Genomic DNA, 24,038 nt, shown 5'->3' with positions numbered 1-24,038 from the left:
ATTCCAGAAATGTGTAACATAGGGCAAGAACGCCTGATTCCAGAAATGTTTAACATAGGGCAAGAAGGCCTGATTCCAGAAATGTGTAACATGGGGCCAGAAGGCCTGATTCCAGAAATGTGTAAGATAGGGCAAGAAGGCCTGATTCCAGAAATGTGTCACATAGGGCAAGAAGGCCTGATTCCAGAAATGTGTAACATAAGGCAAGAAGGTCTGATTCCAGAAATGTGTAACATAGGACAAGAAGGCGTAATTCCAGAAATGTGTAACATAGGGCAAGAAGGCCTGATTCCAGAAATGTGTAGCATAGGGCAAGAAGGCCTGATTCCACAAATGTGTACCATAGGGCAAGAAGGCCTGATTCCAGAAATGTGTAACATGGGGCAAGAAGGCCTGATTCCAGAAATGTGTAACAAGGAGCAAGAAGGCCTGATTCCAGAAATGTGTAACATAGGGCAAGAAGGCCTGATTCCAGAAATGTGTAACATGGGGCAAGAAGGCCTGATTCCAGAAATGTGTAACATAGGACTAGAAGGCCTGATGCCAGAAATGTGTAACATAGGGCAAGAAGACCTGATTCCAGAAATGTGTAACATAGGACAAGAAGGCGTAATTCCAGAAATGTGTAACATAGGGCAAGAACGCCTGATTCCAGAAATGTTTAACATAGGGCAAGAAGGCCTGATTCCAGAAATGTGTAACATAGGGCAAGAAGGCCTGATTCCAGAAATGTGTAACATGGGGCCAGAAGGCCTGATTCCAAAAATGTGTAAGATAGGGCAAGAAGGCCTGATTCCAGAAATGTGTCACATAGGGCAAGAAGGCCTGATTCCAGAAATGTGTAACATAAGGCAAGAAGGTCTGATTCCAGAAATGTGTAACATAGGACAAGAAGGCGTAATTCCAGAAATGTGTAACATAGGGCAAGAAGGCCTGATTCCAGAAATGTGTAACATAGGGCAAGAAGGCCTGATTCCAGAAATGTGTAACATAGGGCAAGAAGGCCTAATTCCAGAAATGTGTAACATGGGGCAAGAAGGCCTGATTCCAGAAATGTGTAAAATGGGGCAAGAAGGCCTGATTCCAGAAATGTGTAACATAGGTCAAGAAGGCTTAATTCCAGAAATGTGGAACATAGGGCAAGAAGGCCTGATTCCAGAAATGTGTAACATAGGGCAAGAAGGCCTGATTCCAGAAATGTGTAACATAGGGCAAGAAGGCCTGATTCCAGAAATGTGTAACATAGGGCAAGAAGGCCTGATTCCAGAAATTTGTAACATAGGGCAAAATGGTCTGATTCCAGAAATGTGTAACATGGGGCAAGAAGGCCTGATTCCAGAAATGTGTAGCATGGGGCAAGAAGGCCTGATGCCAGAAATGTGTAATATAGGACTAGAAGGCCTGATTCCAGAAATGTGTAATATAGGGCAAGAAGGTCGGATTCCAGAAATGTGTAACATAGGTCAAGAAGGCCTGATTCCAGAAATGTGTAACATAGGGCAAGAAGGCCTGATTCCAGAAATGTGTAACATAGGGCAAGAAGGCCTGATTCCAAAAATGTGTAATATAGGGCAAGAAGGTCTGATTCCAGAAATGTGTAACATGGGGCAAGAAGGCTTGATTCCAGAAATGTGTAACATAGGGCAAGACGGCCTGATTCCAGAAATGTGTAACATGGGGCAAGAAGGCCTGATTCCAGAAATGTGTAACATGGGGCAAGAAGGCCTGATTCCAGAAATGTGTAACATAGGGCAAGAAGGCCTGATTCCAGAAATGTGTAACATAGGGCAAGAAGGCCTGATTCCAGAAATGTGTAACATAGGGCAAGAACGCCTGATTCCAGAAATGTGTAACATGGGGCAAGAAGGTCTGATTCCAAAAATGTCTAACATAGGGCAAGAATGCCTGATTCCAGATATGTGTAACCTAGGGCAAGAAAGCCTGATTCCAGAAATGTGTAACATAGGGCAAGAAGGTCTGATTCCAGATATGTGTAACATAGGGCAAGAAGGCCTGATTCCAGAAATGTGTAACATAGGGCAAGAAGGCCTGATTCCAGAAATGTGTAACATAGGGCAAGAAGGCCTGATTCCAGAAATGTGTAACATAGGGCAAGAAGGCGTAATTCCAGAAATGTGTAACATGGGGCAAGAAGGCGTAATTCCAGAAATGTGTAACATAGGGCAAGAAGGCCTGATTCCAGAAATGTGTAACATAGGGCAAGAAGGCCTGATTCCAGAAATGTGTAACATAGGGCAAGAAGGCCTGATTCCAGAAATGTGTAACATGGGGCAAGAAGGCGTAATTCCAGAAATGTGTAACATAGGGCAAGAACGCCTGATTCCAGAAATGTTTAACATAGGGCAAGAAGGCCTGATTCCAGAAATGTGTAACATGGGGCAAGAAGGCCTGATTCCAGAAATGTGTAACATGGGGCCAGAAGGCCTGATTCCAGAAATGTGTAAGATAGGGCAAGAAGGCCTGATTCCAGAAATGTGTCACATAGGGCAAGAAGCCCTGATTCCAGAAATGTGTAACATAAGGCAAGAAGGTCTGATTCCAGAAATGTGTAACATAGGACAAGAAGGCGTAATTCCAGAAATGTGTAACATAGGGCAAGAAGGCCTGATTCCAGAAATGTGTAGCATAGGGCAAGAAGGCCTGATTCCACAAATGTGTACCATAGGGCAAGAAGGCCTGATTCCAGAAATGTGTAACATGGGGCAAGAAGGCCTGATTCCAGAAATGTGTAACAAGGAGCAAGAAGGCCTGATTCCAGAAATGTGTAACATAGGGCAAGAAGGCCTGATTCCAGAAATGTGTAACATGGGGCAAGAAGGCCTGATGCCAGAAATGTGTAACATAGGACTAGAAGGCCTGATTCCAGAAATGTGTAACATAGGGCTAGAAGGCCTGATTCCAGAAATGTGTAACATAGGACAAGAAGGCGTAATTCCAGAAATGTGTAACATAGGGCAAGAAGGCCTGATTCCAGAAATGTGTAACATGGGGCAAGAAGGCGTAATTCCAGAAATGTGTAACATAGGGCAAGAACGCCTGATTCCAGAAATGTTTAACATAGGGCAAGAAGGCCTGATTCCAGAAATGTGTAACATAGGGCAAGAAGGCCTGATTCCAGAAATGTGTAACATGGGGCCAGAAGGCCTGATTCCAGAAATGTGTAAGATAGGGCAAGAAGGCCTGATTCCAGAAATGTGTCACATAGGGCAAGAAGGCCTGATTCCAGAAATGTGTAACATAAGGCAAGAATGTCTGATTCCAGAAATGTGTAACATAGGACAAGAAGGCGTAATTCCAGAAATGTGTAACATAGGGGCAAGAAGGCCTGATTCCAGAAATGTGCAACATAGGGCAAGAAGGCCTGATTCCAGAAATGTGTAACATAGGGCAAGAAGGCCTAATTCCAGAAATGTGTAACATAGGGCAAGAAGGCCTGATTCCAGAAATGTGTCACATAGGGCAAGAAGGCCTGATTCCAGAAATGTGTAACATAAGGCAAGAAGGTCTGATTCCAGAAATGTGTAACATAGGACAAGAAGGCGTAATTCCAGAAATGTGTAACATAGGGCAAGAAGGCCTGATTCCAGAAATGTGTAACATGGGGCAAGAAGGCCTGATTCCAGAAATGTGTAACATGGGGCAAGAAGGCCTGATTCCAGAAATGTCTAACATAGGGCAAGAAGGCCTGATTCCAGAAATGTGTAACATAGGGCAAGAAGGCCTGATTTCAGAAATGTGTAACATAGGGCAAGAAGGCCTGATTCCAGAAACGTGTAACATAGTTCAAGAAGGTGTAATTCCAGAAATGTGTAACATAGGGCAAGAACGCCTGATTCCAGAAATGTGTAACATAGGGCAAGAAGGCCTGATTTCAGAAATGTGTAACATAGGGCAAGAAGGCCTGATTCCAGAAATGTGTAACATAGGGCAAGAAGGCCTGATTCCAGAAATGTGTAATATAGGGCAAGAAGGCCTGATTCCAGAAATGTGTAACATAGGGCAAGAAGGCCTGATTCCAGAAAAGTGTAACATAGGGCAAGAAGGCCTGATTCCAGAAATGTGTAACATAGGGCAAGAAGGTCTGATTCCAGAAATGTGTAACATAGGACAAGGAGGCCTGATTCCAGAAATGTGTAACATGGGGCAAGAAGGCCTGATTCCAGAAATGTGTAACAAGGAGCAAGAAGGCCTGATTCCATAAATGTGTAACATAGGGGAAGAAGTCCTGATTCCAGAATTGTGTAACATAGGGCAAGAAGGCCTGATTCCAGAAATGTGTAACATAGGGCAAGAAGGCCTGATTCCAGAAATGTGTAACATAAGGCAAGAAGGTCTGATTCCAGAAATGTGTAACATAGGGGAAGAAGTCCTGATTCCAGAATTGTGTAACATAGGGCAAGAAGGTCTGATTCCAGAAATGTGTAACATGGGGCAAGAAGGCCTGATTCCAGAAATGTGTAACAAGGAGCAAGAAGGCCTGATTCCAGAAATGTGTAACATAGGGCAAGAAGGCCTGATTCCAGAAATGTGTAACATGGGGCAAGAAGGCCTGGTGCCAGAAATGTGTAACATAGGACTAGAAGGCCTGATTCCAGAAATGTGTAATATAGGGCAAGAAGGTCTGATTCCAGAAATGTGTAACATAGGGCAAGAAGGCCTGATTCCAGAAATGTGTAACATAGGGCAAGAAGGCCTGATTCCAGAAATGTGTAACATAGGGCAAGAAGGCCTGATTCCATAAATGTGTAATATAGGGCAAGAAGGTCTGATTCCAGAAATGTGTAACATGGGGCAAGAAGGCCTGATTCCAGAAATGTGTCACATAGGGCAAGAAGGCATGATTCCAGAAATGTGTAACATAGGGCAAGAACGCCTGATTCCAGAAATGTGTAACATGGGGCAAGAAGGAATGATTCCAGAAATGTGTAACATAGGTCAAGAAGGCCTGATTCCAGAAATGTGTAACATAGGGCAAGAAGACCTGATTCCAGAAATGTGTAACATAGGACAAGAAGGCGTAATTCCAGAAATGTGTAACATAGGGCAAGAACGCCTGATTCCAGAAATGTTTAACATAGGGCAAGAAGGCCTGATTCCAGAAATGTGTAACATAGGGCAAGAAGGCCTGATTCCAGAAATGTGTAACATGGGGCCAGAAGGCCTGATTCCAAAAATGTGTAAGATAGGGCAAGAAGGCCTGATTCCAGAAATGTGTCACATAGGGCAAGAAGGCCTGATTCCAGAAATGTGTAACATAAGGCAAGAAGGTCTGATTCCAGAAATGTGTAACATAGGACAAGAAGGCGTAATTCCAGAAATGTGTAACATAGGGCAAGAAGGCCTGATTCCAGAAATGTGTAACATAGGGCAAGAAGGCCTGATTCCAGAAATGTGTAACATAGGGCAAGAAGGCCTAATTCCAGAAATGTGTAACATGGGGCAAGAAGGCCTGATTCCAGAAATGTGTAAAATGGGGCAAGAAGGCCTGATTCCAGAAATGTGTAACATAGGTCAAGAAGGCTTAATTCCAGAAATGTGGAACATAGGGCAAGAAGGCCTGATTCCAGAAATGTGTAACATAGGGCAAGAAGGCCTGATTCCAGAAATGTGTAACATAGGGCAAGAAGGCCTGATTCCAGAAATGTGTAACATAGGGCAAGAAGGCCTGATTCCAGAAATTTGTAACATAGGGCAAAATGGTCTGATTCCAGAAATGTGTAACATGGGGCAAGAAGGCCTGATTCCAGAAATGTGTAGCATGGGGCAAGAAGGCCTGATGCCAGAAATGTGTAATATAGGACTAGAAGGCCTGATTCCAGAAATGTGTAATATAGGGCAAGAAGGTCGGATTCCAGAAATGTGTAACATAGGTCAAGAAGGCCTGATTCCAGAAATGTGTAACATAGGGCAAGAAGGCCTGATTCCAGAAATGTGTAACATAGGGCAAGAAGGCCTGATTCCAAAAATGTGTAATATAGGGCAAGAAGGTCTGATTCCAGAAATGTGTAACATGGGGCAAGAAGGCTTGATTCCAGAAATGTGTAACATAGGGCAAGACGGCCTGATTCCAGAAATGTGTAACATGGGGCAAGAAGGCCTGATTCCAGAAATGTGTAACATGGGGCAAGAAGGCCTGATTCCAGAAATGTGTAACATAGGGCAAGAAGGCCTGATTCCAGAAATGTGTAACATAGGGCAAGAAGGCCTGATTCCAGAAATGTGTAACATAGGGCAAGAACGCCTGATTCCAGAAATGTGTAACATGGGGCAAGAAGGTCTGATTCCAAAAATGTCTAACATAGGGCAAGAATGCCTGATTCCAGATATGTGTAACCTAGGGCAAGAAAGCCTGATTCCAGAAATGTGTAACATAGGGCAAGAAGGTCTGATTCCAGATATGTGTAACATAGGGCAAGAAGGCCTGATTCCAGAAATGTGTAACATAGGGCAAGAAGGCCTGATTCCAGAAATGTGTAACATAGGGCAAGAAGGCCTGATTCCAGAAATGTGTAACATAGGGCAAGAAGGCGTAATTCCAGAAATGTGTAACATGGGGCAAGAAGGCGTAATTCCAGAAATGTGTAACATAGGGCAAGAAGGCCTGATTCCAGAAATGTGTAACATAGGGCAAGAAGGCCTGATTCCAGAAATGTGTAACATAGGGCAAGAAGGCCTGATTCCAGAAATGTGTAACATGGGGCAAGAAGGCGTAATTCCAGAAATGTGTAACATAGGGCAAGAACGCCTGATTCCAGAAATGTTTAACATAGGGCAAGAAGGCCTGATTCCAGAAATGTGTAACATGGGGCAAGAAGGCCTGATTCCAGAAATGTGTAACATGGGGCCAGAAGGCCTGATTCCAGAAATGTGTAAGATAGGGCAAGAAGGCCTGATTCCAGAAATGTGTCACATAGGGCAAGAAGCCCTGATTCCAGAAATGTGTAACATAAGGCAAGAAGGTCTGATTCCAGAAATGTGTAACATAGGACAAGAAGGCGTAATTCCAGAAATGTGTAACATAGGGCAAGAAGGCCTGATTCCAGAAATGTGTAGCATAGGGCAAGAAGGCCTGATTCCACAAATGTGTACCATAGGGCAAGAAGGCCTGATTCCAGAAATGTGTAACATGGGGCAAGAAGGCCTGATTCCAGAAATGTGTAACAAGGAGCAAGAAGGCCTGATTCCAGAAATGTGTAACATAGGGCAAGAAGGCCTGATTCCAGAAATGTGTAACATGGGGCAAGAAGGCCTGATGCCAGAAATGTGTAACATAGGACTAGAAGGCCTGATTCCAGAAATGTGTAACATAGGGCTAGAAGGCCTGATTCCAGAAATGTGTAACATAGGACAAGAAGGCGTAATTCCAGAAATGTGTAACATAGGGCAAGAAGGCCTGATTCCAGAAATGTGTAACATGGGGCAAGAAGGCGTAATTCCAGAAATGTGTAACATAGGGCAAGAACGCCTGATTCCAGAAATGTTTAACATAGGGCAAGAAGGCCTGATTCCAGAAATGTGTAACATAGGGCAAGAAGGCCTGATTCCAGAAATGTGTAACATGGGGCCAGAAGGCCTGATTCCAGAAATGTGTAAGATAGGGCAAGAAGGCCTGATTCCAGAAATGTGTCACATAGGGCAAGAAGGCCTGATTCCAGAAATGTGTAACATAAGGCAAGAATGTCTGATTCCAGAAATGTGTAACATAGGACAAGAAGGCGTAATTCCAGAAATGTGTAACATAGGGGCAAGAAGGCCTGATTCCAGAAATGTGCAACATAGGGCAAGAAGGCCTGATTCCAGAAATGTGTAACATAGGGCAAGAAGGCCTAATTCCAGAAATGTGTAACATAGGGCAAGAAGGCCTGATTCCAGAAATGTGTCACATAGGGCAAGAAGGCCTGATTCCAGAAATGTGTAACATAAGGCAAGAAGGTCTGATTCCAGAAATGTGTAACATAGGACAAGAAGGCGTAATTCCAGAAATGTGTAACATAGGGCAAGAAGGCCTGATTCCAGAAATGTGTAACATGGGGCAAGAAGGCCTGATTCCAGAAATGTGTAACATGGGGCAAGAAGGCCTGATTCCAGAAATGTCTAACATAGGGCAAGAAGGCCTGATTCCAGAAATGTGTAACATAGGGCAAGAAGGCCTGATTTCAGAAATGTGTAACATAGGGCAAGAAGGCCTGATTCCAGAAACGTGTAACATAGTTCAAGAAGGTGTAATTCCAGAAATGTGTAACATAGGGCAAGAACGCCTGATTCCAGAAATGTGTAACATAGGGCAAGAAGGCCTGATTTCAGAAATGTGTAACATAGGGCAAGAAGGCCTGATTCCAGAAATGTGTAACATAGGGCAAGAAGGCCTGATTCCAGAAATGTGTAATATAGGGCAAGAAGGCCTGATTCCAGAAATGTGTAACATAGGGCAAGAAGGCCTGATTCCAGAAAAGTGTAACATAGGGCAAGAAGGCCTGATTCCAGAAATGTGTAACATAGGGCAAGAAGGTCTGATTCCAGAAATGTGTAACATAGGACAAGGAGGCCTGATTCCAGAAATGTGTAACATGGGGCAAGAAGGCCTGATTCCAGAAATGTGTAACAAGGAGCAAGAAGGCCTGATTCCATAAATGTGTAACATAGGGGAAGAAGTCCTGATTCCAGAATTGTGTAACATAGGGCAAGAAGGCCTGATTCCAGAAATGTGTAACATAGGGCAAGAAGGCCTGATTCCAGAAATGTGTAACATAAGGCAAGAAGGTCTGATTCCAGAAATGTGTAACATAGGGGAAGAAGTCCTGATTCCAGAATTGTGTAACATAGGGCAAGAAGGTCTGATTCCAGAAATGTGTAACATGGGGCAAGAAGGCCTGATTCCAGAAATGTGTAACAAGGAGCAAGAAGGCCTGATTCCAGAAATGTGTAACATAGGGCAAGAAGGCCTGATTCCAGAAATGTGTAACATGGGGCAAGAAGGCCTGGTGCCAGAAATGTGTAACATAGGACTAGAAGGCCTGATTCCAGAAATGTGTAATATAGGGCAAGAAGGTCTGATTCCAGAAATGTGTAACATAGGGCAAGAAGGCCTGATTCCAGAAATGTGTAACATAGGGCAAGAAGGCCTGATTCCAGAAATGTGTAACATAGGGCAAGAAGGCCTGATTCCATAAATGTGTAATATAGGGCAAGAAGGTCTGATTCCAGAAATGTGTAACATGGGGCAAGAAGGCCTGATTCCAGAAATGTGTCACATAGGGCAAGAAGGCATGATTCCAGAAATGTGTAACATAGGGCAAGAACGCCTGATTCCAGAAATGTGTAACATGGGGCAAGAAGGAATGATTCCAGAAATGTGTAACATAGGTCAAGAAGGCCTGATTCCAGAAATGTGTAACATAGGGCAAGAACGCCTGATTCCAGAAATGTGTAACATAGGGCAAGAAGGCCTGATTCCAGAAATGTGTAACATAGGGCAAGAAGGCCTGATTCCAGAAATGTGTAACATAGGGCAAGAAGGCCTGATTCCAGAAATGTGTAACATAGGGCAAGAAGGCCTGATTCCAGAAATGTGTAACATGGGGCAAGAAGGCCTGATTCCAGAAATGTGTAACATAGGGCAAGAAGGCCTGATTCCAGAAATGTGTAACATAGGGCAAGAAGGCCTGATTCCAGAAATTTGTAACATAGGGCAAAATGGTCTGATTCCAGAAATGTGTAACATGGGGCAAGAAGGCCTGATTCCAGAAATGTGTAGCATGGGGCAAGAAGGCCTGATGCCAGAAATGTGTAACATAGGGCAAGAAGGTCTGATTCCAGAAATGTGTAACATAGTTCAAGAAGGCGTAATTCCAGAAATGTGTAACATAGGGCAAGAACGCCTGATTCCAGAAATGTGTAACATGGGGCAAGAAGGTCTGATTCCAGAAATGTCTAACATAGGGCAAGAATGGCTGATTCCAGATATGTGTAACATAGGGCAAGAAAGCCTGATTCCAGAAATGTGTAACATAGGGCAAGAAGGTCTGATTCCAGAAATGTGTAACATAGGGCAAGAAGGCCTGATTCCAGAAATGTGTAACATAGGGCAAGAAGGCCTGATTCCAGAAATGTGTAACATAGGGCAAGAAGGCCTGATTCCAGAAATGTGTAACATAGGGCAAGAACGCCTGATTCCAGAAATGTGTAACATAGGACAAGAAGGCGTAATTCCAGAAATGTGTACCATAGGGCAAGAACGCCTGATTCCAGAAATGTGTAACATAGGGCAAGAAGGCCTGATTCCAGAAATGTGTAACATAGGGCAAGAAGGCCTGATTCCAGAAATGTGTAACATAGGGCAAGAAGGCCTGATTCCAGAAATGTGTAAAATGGGGCAAGAAGGCCTGATTCCAGAAATGTGTAACATACACTATGTTCCAAATTATTATGCAAATTACATTTTTCTCAGATTTTCCTAAAAGGTCGGGGCAAATGACAGTCAGTCTAATAAAAGTCATCACCCGTTAGATTATACATTGAATTTTATTGAGAAACCTCCCAATGATAACAGTATAATCTCCAAAATGAATAAAAACTCAAAATGCACTGTTCCAAATTATTAGGCAGAGTAGAATTTCTAAACATTTGATATGTTTTAAAGAACTGAAAATGCTCATTTGTGGAATTTGCGGCATTAGGAGGTCACATTCACTGAACAAAAAAGCTATTTAACTCCAAAACATCCTAACAGGCCAAGTTACATGTTAACATAGGAGCCCTTCTTTGATGTCACCTTCACAATTCTTGCATCCATTGAACTTGTGAGTTTTTGGAGAGTTTCTGCTTGTATTTCTTTGCGTGAAGTCAGAATTGCCTCCCAGAGCTGCTGTTTTGGTGTGAACTGCCTCCCACCCTCAGAGATCTTTTGCTTGATGATACTCCAAAGGTTCTCTATAGGGTTGAGGTCAGGGGAAGATGGTGGCCACACCATGAGTTTATCTCCTTTTATTCCCATAGCAGCCAATGACTCAGAGGTATTCTTTACAGCATCAGATGGTGCGTTGTCATGCATGAAGAAGATTTTGCTCCTGAAGGCACGTTTCTCCTTTTTATACCATGGAAGAAAGTTGTCAGTCAGAAACCTTATGTACTTTGCAGAGGTTATTTTCACACCTTTAGGAACCTTAAAGGGCCCTACCAGCTGTTTCCCCATGATTCCGGCCCAAAACATGACTCCTCCATTCCTTGCTGACGTCGCAGCCTTGTTGGGACATGGTGGCCATCCACTACTCCATCCATCTGGACCATCCACAGTTGCTCGACACTCATCAGTAAACAAGACTGTTGGAAAATTAGTCTTCATGTATGTCTGGGCCCACTGCAACCGTTTCTGCTTGTGAACACTGTTAAGGGGTGGCCGAATAGTAGGTCTATGCACCACAGCAAGCCTTTGAAGGATCCTACACCTTGAAGTTCGAGGGACTACAGAGGCACCAGCAGCTTCAAATACCTGTTTGCTGGTTTGTAATGGCTTTTTAACAGCTGCTCTGTTAATCCGATTAACTTGACTGGCAAAAACCTTCCTCATTTTACCTTTATCAGCACAAACTCGTCTGTGCACAGATTCAGCCACAAATCTCTTCACAGTATGATGATCACGCTTAAGTTTTCGGGAAATATCTATTGTTTTCATCCCTTGACCAAGGCATTGCACTATTTGATGCTTTTCAGCAAGAGAGAGATCCTTTTTATTTCCCATATTGCTTGAAACCTGTGACCTGCTTAATAATGTGGAAAATCTTTTTTAAGTAGATTTCCTTTAATTAGAATCACCTGGAAAACTAATTATCACATGTGTTTCAGATTGATTTCAGTGATCCATTGAGCCCTGAGACACAATGCCATCCATGAGTTTATTTGAAAAACAAAACAATTAAATCTTTACGACACTGAAATCCAATTTGCATAATAATTTGGAACACAGTGTAGGTCAAGAAGGCTTAATTCCAGAAATGTGTAACATAGGGTAAGAAGGTCTGATTCCAGAAATGTGTAATATAGGGCAAGAAGGTCTGATTCCAGAAATGTGTAACATAGGTCAAGAAGGCCTGATTCCAGAAATGTGTACCATAGGGCAAGAAGGCCTGATTCCAGAAATGTGTAACATAGGGCAAGAAGGCCTGATTCCATAAATGTGTAATATAGGGCAAGAAGGTCTGATTCCAGAAATGTGTAACATGGGGCAAGAAGGCCTGATTCCAGAAATGTGTAACATAGGGCAAGACGGCCTGATTCCAGAAATGTGTAACATAGGGCAAGAACGCCTGATTCCAGAAATGTGTAACATGGGGCAAGAAGGCCTGATTCCAGAAATGCGTAACATAGGGCAAGAAGGCCTGATTCCAGAAATGTGTAACATGGGGCAAGAAGGTCTGATTCCAGAAATGTGTAACATAGTTCAAGAAGGTGTAATTCCAGAAATGTGTAAAATAGGGCAAGAATGCCTGATTCCAGAATTGTGTAACATAGGGCAAGAAGGCCTGATTCCAGAAATGTGTAACATAGGGCAAGAAGGCCTGATTCCAGAAATGTGTAACATAGGGCAAGAAGGCCTGATTCCAGAAATGTGTAATATAGGGCAAGAAGGCGTGATTCCAGAAATGTGTAACATAGGGCAAGAAGGCCTGATTCCAGAAATGTGTAACATAGGGCAAGAAGGTCTGATTCCAGAAAAGTGTAACATAGTTCAAGAAGGCGTAATTCCAGAAATGTGTAACATAGGGCAAGAACGCCTGATTCCAGAAATGTGTAACATGGGGCAAGAAGGTCTGATTCCAGAAATGTCTAACATAGGGCAAGAATGCCTGATTCCAGATATGTGTAACATAGGGCAAGAAAGCCTGATTCCAGAAATGTGTAACATAGGGCAAGAAGGTCTGATTCCTGAAATGTGTAACATAGGGCAAGAAGGCCTGATTCCAGAAATGTGTAACATAGGGCAAGAAGGCCTGATTCCAGAAATGTGTAACATAGGGCAAGAAGGCCTGATTCCAGAAATGTGTAACATAGGGCAAGAAGGTCTGATTCCAGAAATGTGTAACATAGGGCAAGAAGGCCTGATTCCAGAAATGTGTAACATGGGGCAAGAAGGACTGATTCCAGAAATGTGTAACATAGGGCAAGAACGCCTGATTCCAGAAATGTGTAACATAGGGCAAGAAGGCCTGATTCCAGAAATGTGTAATATAGGGCAAGAAGGCCTGATTCCAGAAATGTGTAACATGGGGCAAGAAGGCCTGATTCCAGAAATGTTTAACATAGGGCAAGAAGGTCTGATTCCAGAAATGTGTAATATAGGGCAAGAAGGCCTGATTCCAGAAATGTGTAACATAGGGCAAGAATGCCTGATTCCAGAAATGTGTAACATAGGGCAAGAAGGCCTGATTCCAGAAATGTGTAACATAGGACAAGAAGGCCTGATTCCAGAAATGTGTAACATGGGGCAAGAAGACATTATTCCAGAAATGTGTAACATAGGACAAGAAGGCCTGATTCCAGAAATGTGTAACATAGGGCAAGAAGGCCTGATTCCAGAAATGTGTAACATAGGGCAAGAATGCCTGATTCCAGAAATGTGTAACATAGGGCAAGAAGGCCTGATTCCAGAAATGTGTCACATAGGGCAAGAAGGCCTGATTCCAGAAATGTGTAACATGGGGCAAGAAGACATTATTCCAGAAATGTGTAACATAGGACAAGAAGGCCTGATTCCAGAAATGTGTAACATAGGGCAAGAAGGCCTGAATCCAGAAATGTGTAACATAGGGCAAGAAGGCCTGATTCCATAAATGTGTAATATAGGGCAAGAAGGTCTGATTCCAGAAATGTGTAACATGGGGCAAGAAGGCCTGATTCCAGAAATGTGTAACATAGGGCAAGACGGCCTGATTCCAGAAATGTGTAACATAGGGCAAGAACGCCTGATTCCAGAAATGTGTAACATGGGGCAAGAAGGCCTGATTCCAGAAATGTGTAACATAGGGCAAGAAGGCCTGATTCCAGAAATGCGTAACATAGGGCAAGAAGGCCTGATTCCAGAAATGTGTAACATGGGGCAAGAAGGTCTGATTCCAGAAATGTGTAACATAGTTCAAGAAGGTGTAATTCCAGAAATGTGTAACATAGGGTAAGAAGGTCTGATTCCAGAAATGTGTAATATAGGGCAAGAAGGTCTGATTCCAGAAATGTGTAACATAGGTCAAGAAGGCCTGATTCCAGAAATGTGTACCATAGGGCAAGAAGGCCTGATTCCAGAAATGTGTAACATAGGGCAAGAAGGCCTGATTCCATAAATGTGTAATATAGGGCAAGAAGGTCTGATTCCAGAAATGTGTAACATGGGGCAAGAAGGCCTGATTCCAGAAATGTGTAACATAGGGCAAGACGGCCTGATTCCAGAAATGTGTAACATAGGGCAAGAACGCCTGATTCCAGAAATGTGTAACATGGGGCAAGAAGGCCTGATTCCAGAAATGTGTAACATAGGGCAAGAAGGCCTGATTCCAGAAATGCGTAACATAGGGCAAGAAGGCCTGATTCCAGAAATGTGTAACATGGGGCAAGAAGGTCTGATTCCAGAAATGTGTAACATAGTTCAAGAAGGTGTAATTCCAGAAATGTGTAAAATAGGGCAAGAATGCCTGATTCCAGAATTGTGTAACATAGGGCAAGAAGGCCTGATTCCAGAAATGTGTAACATAGGGCAAGAAGGCCTGATTCCAGAAATGTGTAACATAGGGCAAGAAGGCCTGATTCCAGAAATGTGTAATATAGGGCAAGAAGGCGTGATTCCAGAAATGTGTAACATAGGGCAAGAAGGCCTGATTCCAGAAATGTGTAACATAGGGCAAGACGGCCTGATTCCAGAAATGTGTAACATAGGGCAAGAACGCCTGATTCCAGAAATGTGTAACATGGGGCAAGAAGGCCTGATTCCAGAAATGCGTAACATAGGGCAAGAAGGCCTGATTCCAGAAATGTGTAACATGGGGCAAGAAGGTCTGATTCCAGAAATGTGTAACATAGTTCAAGAAGGTGTAATTCCAGAAATGTGTAAAATAGGGCAAGAATGCCTGATTCCAGAATTGTGTAACATAGGGCAAGAAGGCCTGATTCCAGAAATGTGTAACATAGGGCAAGAAGGCCTGATTCCAGAAATGTGTAACATAGGGCAAGAAGGCCTGATTCCAGAAATGTGTAATATAGGGCAAGAAGGCGTGATTCCAGAAATGTGTAACATAGGGCAAGAAGGCCTGATTCCAGAAATGTGTAACATAGGGCAAGAAGGTCTGATTCCAGAAAAGTGTAACATAGTTCAAGAAGGCGTAATTCCAGAAATGTGTAACATAGGGCAAGAACGCCTGATTCCAGAAATGTGTAACATGGGGCAAGAAGGTCTGATTCCAGAAATGTCTAACATAGGGCAAGAATGCCTGATTCCAGATATGTGTAACATAGGGCAAGAAAGCCTGATTCCAGAAATGTGTAACATAGGGCAAGAAGGTCTGATTCCTGAAATGTGTAACATAGGGCAAGAAGGCCTGATTCCAGAAATGTGTAACATAGGGCAAGAAGGCCTGATTCCAGAAATGTGTAACATAGGGCAAGAAGGCCTGATTCCAGAAATGTGTAACATAGGGCAAGAAGGTCTGATTCCAGAAATGTGTAACATAGGGCAAGAAGGCCTGATTCCAGAAATGTGTAACATGGGGCAAGAAGGACTGATTCCAGAAATGTGTAACATAGGGCAAGAACGCCTGATTCCAGAAATGTGTAACATAGGGCAAGAAGGCCTGATTCCAGAAATGTGTAATATAGGGCAAGAAGGCCTGATTCCAGAAATGTGTAACATGGGGCAAGAAGGCCTGATTCCAGAAATGTTTAACATAGGGCAAGAAGGTCTGATTCCAGAAATGTGTAATATAGGGCAAGAAGGCCTGATTCCAGAAATGTGTAACATAGGGCAAGAATGCCTGATTCCAGAAATGTGTAACATAGGGCAAGAAGGCCTGATTCCAGAAATGTGTAACATAGGACAAGAAGGCCTGATTCCAGAAATGTGTAACATGGGGCAAGAAGACATTATTCCAGAAATGTGTAACATAGGACAAGAAGGCCTGATTCCAGAAATGTGTAACATAGGGCAAGAAGGCCTGATTCCAGAAATGTGTAACATAGGGCAAGAATGCCTGATTCCAGAAATGTGTAACATAGGGCAAGAAGGCCTGATTCCAGAAATGTGTCACATAGGGCAAGAAGGCCTGATTCCAGAAATGTGTAACATGGGGCAAGAAGACATTATTCCAGAAATGTGTAACATAGGACAAGAAGGCCTGATTCCAGAAATGTGTAACATAGGGCAAGAAGGCCTGAATCCAGAAATGTGTAACATAGGGCAAGAAGGCCTGATTCCATAAATGTGTAATATAGGGCAAGAAGGTCTGATTCCAGAAATGTGTAACATGGGGCAAGAAGGCCTGATTCCAGAAATGTGTAACATAGGGCAAGACGGCCTGATTCCAGAAATGTGTAACATAGGGCAAGAACGCCTGATTCCAGAAATGTGTAACATGGGGCAAGAAGGCCTGATTCCAGAAATGTGTAACATAGGGCAAGAAGGCCTGATTCCAGAAATGCGTAACATAGGGCAAGAAGGCCTGATTCCAGAAATGTGTAACATGGGGCAAGAAGGTCTGATTCCAGAAATGTGTAACATAGTTCAAGAAGGTGTAATTCCAGAAATGTGTAACATAGGGTAAGAAGGTCTGATTCCAGAAATGTGTAATATAGGGCAAGAAGGTCTGATTCCAGAAATGTGTAACATAGGTCAAGAAGGCCTGATTCCAGAAATGTGTACCATAGGGCAAGAAGGCCTGATTCCAGAAATGTGTAACATAGGGCAAGAAGGCCTGATTCCATAAATGTGTAATATAGGGCAAGAAGGTCTGATTCCAGAAATGTGTAACATGGGGCAAGAAGGCCTGATTCCAGAAATGTGTAACATAGGGCAAGACGGCCTGATTCCAGAAATGTGTAACATAGGGCAAGAACGCCTGATTCCAGAAATGTGTAACATGGGGCAAGAAGGCCTGATTCCAGAAATGTGTAACATAGGGCAAGAAGGCCTGATTCCAGAAATGCGTAACATAGGGCAAGAAGGCCTGATTCCAGAAATGTGTAACATGGGGCAAGAAGGTCTGATTCCAGAAATGTGTAACATAGTTCAAGAAGGTGTAATTCCAGAAATGTGTAAAATAGGGCAAGAATGCCTGATTCCAGAATTGTGTAACATAGGGCAAGAAGGCCTGATTCCAGAAATGTGTAACATAGGGCAAGAAGGCCTGATTCCAGAAATGTGTAACATAGGGCAAGAAGGCCTGATTCCAGAAATGTGTAATATAGGGCAAGAAGGCGTGATTCCAGAAATGTGTAACATAGGGCAAGAAGGCCTGATTCCAGAAATGTGTAACATAGGGCAAGAAGGTCTGATTCCAGAAAAGTGTAACATAGTTCAAGAAGGCGTAATTCCAGAAATGTGTAACATAGGGCAAGAACGCCTGATTCCAGAAATGTGTAACATGGGGCAAGAAGGTCTGATTCCAGAAATGTCTAACATAGGGCAAGAATGCCTGATTCCAGATATGTGTAACATAGGGCAAGAAAGCCTTATTCCAGAAATGTGTAACATAGGGCAAGAAGGTCTGATTCCTGAAATGTGTAACATAGGGCAAGAAGGCCTGATTCCAGAAATGTGTAACATAGGGCAAGAAGGCCTGATTCCAGAAATGTGTAACATAGGGCAAGAAGGCCTGATTCCAGAAATGTGTAACATAGGGCAAGAAGGTCTGATTCCAGAAATGTGTAACATAGGGCAAGAAGGCCTGATTCCAGAAATGTGTAACATGGGGCAAGAAGGACTGATTCCAGAAATGTGTAACATAGGGCAAGAACGCCTGATTCCAGAAATGTGTAACATAGGGCAAGAAGGCCTGATTCCAGAAATGTGTAATATAGGGCAAGAAGGCCTGATTCCAGAAATGTGTAACATGGGGCAAGAAGGCCTGATTCCAGAAATGTTTAACATAGGGCAAGAAGGTCTGATTCCAGAAATGTGTAATATAGGGCAAGAAGGCCTGATTCCAGAAATGTGTAACATAGGGCAAGAATGCCTGATTCCAGAAATGTGTAACATAGGGCAAGAAGGCCTGATTCCAGAAATGTGTAACATAGGACAAGAAGGCCTGATTCCAGAAATGTGTAACATGGGGCAAGAAGACATTATTCCAGAAATGTGTAACATAGGACAAGAAGGCCTGATTCCAGAAATGTGTAACATAGGGCAAGAAGGCCTGATTCCAGAAATGTGTAACATAGGGCAAGAATGCCTGATTCCAGAAATGTGTAACATAGGGCAAGAAGGCCTGATTCCAGAAATGTGTCACATAGGGCAAGAAGGCCTGATTCCAGAAATGTGTAACATGGGGCAAGAAGGCCTGATTCCAGAAATGTGTAATATAGGGCAAGAAGGCCTGATTCCAGAAATGTGTAACATAGGGCAAGAAGGCCTGATTCCAGAAATGTGTAATATAGGGCAAGAAGGCGTGATTCCAGAAATGTGTAACATAGGGCAAGAAGGTCTGATTCCAGAAAAGTGTAACATAGTTCAAGAAGGCGTAATTCCAGAAATGTGTAACATAGGGCAAGAACGCCTGATTCCAGAAATGTGTAACATGGGGCAAGAAGGTCTGATTCCAGAAATGTCTAACATAGGGCAAGAATGCCTGATTCCAGATATGTGTAACATAGGGCAAGAAAGCCTGATTCCAGAAATGTGTAACATAGGGCAAGAAGGTCTGATTCCTGAAATGTGTAACATAGGGCAAGAAGGCCTGATTCCAGAAATGTGTAACATAGGGCAAGAAGGCCTGATTCCAGAAATGTGTAACATAGGGCAAGAAGGCCTGATTCCAGAAATGTGTAACATAGGGCAAGAAGATCTGATTCCAGAAATGTGTAACATAGGGCAAGAAGGCCTGATTCCAGAAATGTGTAACATGGGGCAAGAAGGACTGATTCCAGAAATGTGTAACATAGGGCAAGAACGCCTGATTCCAGAAATGTGTAACATAGGGCAAGAAGGCCTGATTCCAGAAATGTGTAATATAGGGCAAGAAGGCCTGATTCCAGAAATGTTTAACATAGGGCAAGAAGGTCTGATTCCAGAAATGTGTAATATAGGGCAAGAAGGCCTGATTCCAGAAATGTGTAACATAGGGCAAGAATGCCTGATTCCAGAAATGTGTAACATAGGGCAAGAACGCCTGATTCCAGAAATGTGTAACATAGGGCAAGAAGGCCTGATTCCAGAAATGTGTAATATAGGGCAAGAAGGCCTGATTCCAGAAATGTTTAACATAGGGCAAGAAGGTCTGATTCCAGAAATGTGTAATATAGGGCAAGAAGGCCTGATTCCAGAAATGTGTAACATAGGGCAAGAATGCCTGATTCCAGAAATGTGTAACATAGGGCAAGAAGGCCTGATTCCAGAAATGTGTAACATAGGACAAGAAGGCGCAATTCCAGAAATGTGTAACATAGGGCAAGAAGGCCTGATTCCAGAAATGTGTCACATAGGGCAAGAAGGCCTGATTCCAGAAATGTGTAACATGGGGCAAGAAGACATTATTCCAGAAATGTGTAACATAGGACAAGAAGGCCTGATTCCAGAAATGTGTAACATAGGGCAAGAAGGTCTGATTCCAGAAATGTGTAACCTAGTTCAAGAAGGCGTAATTCCAGAAATGTGTAACATAGGGCAAGAACGCCTAATTCCAGAAATGTGTAACATAGGGCAAGAAGGCCTGATTCCAGAAATATGTAACATAGGGCAAGATGGCCTGATTCCAGAAATGTGTAATATAGGGCAATAAGGCCTGATTCCAGAAATGTGTAACATAGGGCAAGAAGGCCTGATTCCAGAAATGTGTAACATAGGGCAAGAAGGCCTGATTCCAGAAATGTGTAACATAGGACAAGAAGGCGTAATTCCAGAAATGTGTAACATAGGGCAAGAAGGCCTGATTCCAGAAATGTGTAACATGGGGCAAGAAGGCCTGATTCCAGAAATGTGTAACATGGGCAAGAAGGCCCGATTCCAGAAATGTGTAACATGGGGCAAGAAGGCCTGATTCCAGAAATGTGTAACATGGGGCAAGAAGGCCTGATTCCAGAAATGTGTCACATAGGGCAAGAATGCCTGATTCCAGAAATGTGTAACATAGGGCAAGAAGGCCTGATTCCAGAAATGTGTAATATAGGGCAAGAAGGTCTGATTCCAGAAATGTGTAATATAGGGCAAGAAGGCCTGATTCCAGAAATGTGTAACATGGGGCAAGAAGGCCTGATTCCAGAAATGTGTAACATAGGGCAAGAAGGCCTGATTCCAGAAATGTGTAACATAGGGCAAGAAGGCCTGATTCCAGAAATGTGTAACATAGGACAAGAAGGCGTAATTCCAGAAATGTGTAACATAGGGCAAGAAGGCCTGATTCCAGAAATGTGTAACATGGGGCAAGAAGGCCTGATTCCAGAAATGTGTAACATGGGGCAAGAAGGCCTGATTCCAGAAATGTGTAACATGGGGCAAGAAGGCCTGATTCCAGAAATGTGTAACATGGGGCAAGAAGGCCTGATTCCAGAAATGTGTCACATAGGGCAAGAAGGCCTGATTCCAGAAATGTGTAGCATGGGGCAAGAAGACCTGATTCCAGAAATGTGTAACATAGGGCAAGAAGGCCTGATTTCAGAAATGTGTAACATAGGGCAAGAAGGCCTGATTCCAGAAATGTGTAACATAGGGCAAGTAGGTCTGATTCCAGAAATGTGTAACATGGGGCAAGAAGGCCTGATTCCAGAAATGTGTAACATGGGGCAAGAAGGCCTGATTCCAGAAATGTGTAACATGGGGCAAGAACGCCTGATTCCAGAAATGTGTAATGTAGCGCCCCCACTGCCGCAGGGCCGAGGGGTACCCGGTACCGGGCCTCTGAGTCTCTGCTCTGGGGTTGTCACGGTGGCTAAGCCCGGTCCGTGACCCTGCCGAGGGGCGCACAGTGAATGATGTGACGGATGTAGATGGTGATGCTGTAGTAGTGTGGTGCAGTAAATAACGAGGACACCAGGTTGCAGTCTCTTTACCTCTTTACTGAAGATCTCTGGGTCCTCAGTCCTGAACACGGTTCACCAGGCGGCGCAAGTCCGGCCGGTCCGATGGCACCTCCAGAGTTCTCTTCACAGGTGGAAATCTGTGCCTTCCTTCTAGCGCTAGGTGTTGTGGTCCTTCCCTGCTGTGCTTACAGAAAGTCCCCACAACTGTTGTGTCTGTTTCTTAAGTTCCCTCACAACTCGATTAGATGATGTTCTGCTAATCCTCCGTCCCTCCCTGATGTTACGGTTAGGACGGCACCCGTTTGACGGGTAGGCTCGGAGCTCTTCCGGGACCCTAGAGTCGCCCCTCTCCACAAGTTGCCCCCCAAGACTGCATAGGTGATTAAAGTTAGACAGCCTGCCTTAGACTGACTGTCCTGCCGCTGTTTGGAGTATTGCTTGAAGCTGAATGTTATGATACTCCCTCGGCGTTCCGGCCACCGGTAGTGCGCCTCAGTTGGATGTTGCTTCGGTCTTACAGCACGACTCCTACTGGTATTTCTCCTTTTGCGTGATCTCGTTTCTCACTCAGCACAATCTATCTCGCTTCTAATCCTTCCTTGGGCACCGCCGCTACCCGGAGCAGGCACGGTCCCGTTACGTTCGCTCAAGTTGCCAAGCCTCCGTCAGGATCCCACCCCTGACAGAGACCCTACTGTATCTTCCCCTCAACACCCTCTGCCACAAGGTGTTGCCTGGTTCCAACCCAGTCAGCTTTCTGATCTAACTTCCTGCCTGACCCCCAGTTTACCCACTATGGTGGGGAGTGGCCTAGTGAATAGAACCCTTAGCTCCCCCCGGAGGCCCGACTGTGAAATGTATTGGTGTCTGTGATACCTGATCAGATGAACTCCTTCAGTGCCATCAGACGCACCATAGCTCCCCATAGTGGCGGAGCTACAGTACTGCAACGACCAGGACTCTGGGGCGCTGCATGTAACATAGGGCAAGAAGGCCTGATTCCAGAAATGTGTAACATAGGGCAAGAAAGCCTGATTCCAGAAATGTGTAACATAGGGCAAGAAGGCCTGATTCCAGAAATATGTAACATAGGGCAAGATGGCCTGATTCCAGAAATGTGTAATATAGGGCAATAAGGCCTGATTCCAGAAATGTGTAACATAGGGCAAGAAGGCCTGATTCCAGAAATGTGTAACATAGGACAAGAAGGCGTAATTCCAGAAATATGTAACATAGGGCAAGAAGGCCTGATTCCAGAAATGTGTAACATGGGGCAAGAAGGCCTGATTCCAGAAATGTGTTACCTATTTGTCTGCTTGGTGTAGTTTTGATACAATCCCTTTTTTGATGTAGATGTGGCAGAGCTAAGGCCTCTTTCACACTTCTGTCTTTTTCCTCCCGTCGAAATCCGTCGATTTTTTTAAAAAACAGGATCCTGCTAATTTTCTGTTTTTTCCCATAGACTTGTATTAGCGACGGATTGTGACGGATGGCCATCCGTTTCATCCGTCTTGCACTGGATCCGTCGGAAAGTAGCGGTCCGTCGTGCTGAGAGAACGTACGGAGGAATTTTTTTTGCACGTTGGAAAATCGCTCAGCGACGGGTCCTGCGCTCTCCGTCATGGGTCTCTCTCTCTCTCGAATTTTATGCATGAAAATTCAGGTACTACCAAATTCAACGGATTCGTCAGGTCACTGGATGTGTTACATCCGTTTGCCAATCATTTTAAAACATCCGTCATAAGACGGAAGTGGGAAAGAGGCCGTAGTCTTATACACCTAGCCCACACCCCTGATTGGCAGCTTCCTGTGTACACTGTGCATTGTCAAGAAGCTGTTCATCAGTGGTGGGGGCGGGGTTACACAGATTAGCTGGACTGTTGGTTATGTGAGCTTTAGTCCTGTAGTGATAATCTCCTGCTGATAAAACGCTGCATTGAAACTACAACGCTCAGCCTAATAATTGATACATCTCTTGAGTCGGGGTCTTGTGCCCTACATCATTCTATTCCCCGATTTACATAGCAAAAACCTTCTGAAATTATCTCTTTAATCCTGCTTGTGAACATGTTGTCAAGACAAGTACAGTATATTGGTAGTATTATTTTAAACTATGAAAAAGCAAAATTTTTTTTTAGGTAACTTACTTCTGAAATTAATCGGCATGATCTGATGGAATCATTGACTCCTTGCCACTGCTGATAATCCGGATACTCCCCACTTTTCAGAAAATATTGATGCCCCATGTAATTGGGTCGCTCATACAGCATCCAGCAGCCATTCTCCACTCGGACAGAATTACAAGCATTGAAGTGAGGCTGTAGGTCAGGATTGTCACTGCTGCACTCATAGGAGCGGCCCTGGAAGTTCCTGTCCTCATAAAATGTGATCTAATATTGAATGGATAGATAATTAATCAGGCAATATTACAGAGACTCCTATGTAACCTAATGGTACACACAGAAGCCATATTGCTATATTTCTATCTCAGTATTGTGCTTACTGCTTACCTTTCCCATTGTGCAGCTGTTGCTTGGTTTAACTCCTCAGATATCTGGATAGAAAGGAAGCCCTTATATTCATCAGCTCCTGTGCTGTATCTGCAGAAAAAGGGAACAAAAGGCAGTTTGTTTCTGTTTAGTAACATGATTTATTTCTTTTTTTTGTCTTTGTCTCTAATTCCGCTTTCAATGGGCTGTCAGTTTCACTTAATGTTTAGTCAACTTGATATTACTGTACATCTGGCATTGTGCTATCAGAAACGCTGGCAGCGGCTGTATTGGAAGTGTGACAGGGATTCTTTCCTGGACTGC

General features: G+C 43.7%; 1 protein-coding gene across 1 annotated transcript in view; it reads right to left on the bottom strand.

Annotated features, from left to right (window-relative positions):
• Window positions 1-23,808, bottom strand: part of LOC143786374 (gamma-crystallin M1-1) — a 46,246-nt gene extending 22,438 nt beyond the window's left edge. The window contains exons 1-2 of the mRNA XM_077275713.1: window positions 23,736-23,808; window positions 23,373-23,615 (exon numbers count right to left, since the gene is read on the bottom strand). Of these exons, the coding sequence (XP_077131828.1) occupies window positions 23,373-23,615; window positions 23,736-23,744 (252 nt within the window). The 5' untranslated portion in view covers window positions 23,745-23,808. The remainder of the gene's footprint in view (window positions 1-23,372; window positions 23,616-23,735) is intronic.
• Window positions 23,809-24,038: the final 230 nt, after the last annotated feature.

The sequence above is a fragment of the Ranitomeya variabilis genome, chromosome 7, assembly GCF_051348905.1.
Source record: "Ranitomeya variabilis isolate aRanVar5 chromosome 7, aRanVar5.hap1, whole genome shotgun sequence".
Taxonomy (NCBI): Eukaryota; Metazoa; Chordata; class Amphibia; order Anura; family Dendrobatidae; genus Ranitomeya; species Ranitomeya variabilis.
This window is presented reverse-complemented; position numbering and strand designations above follow the sequence as displayed.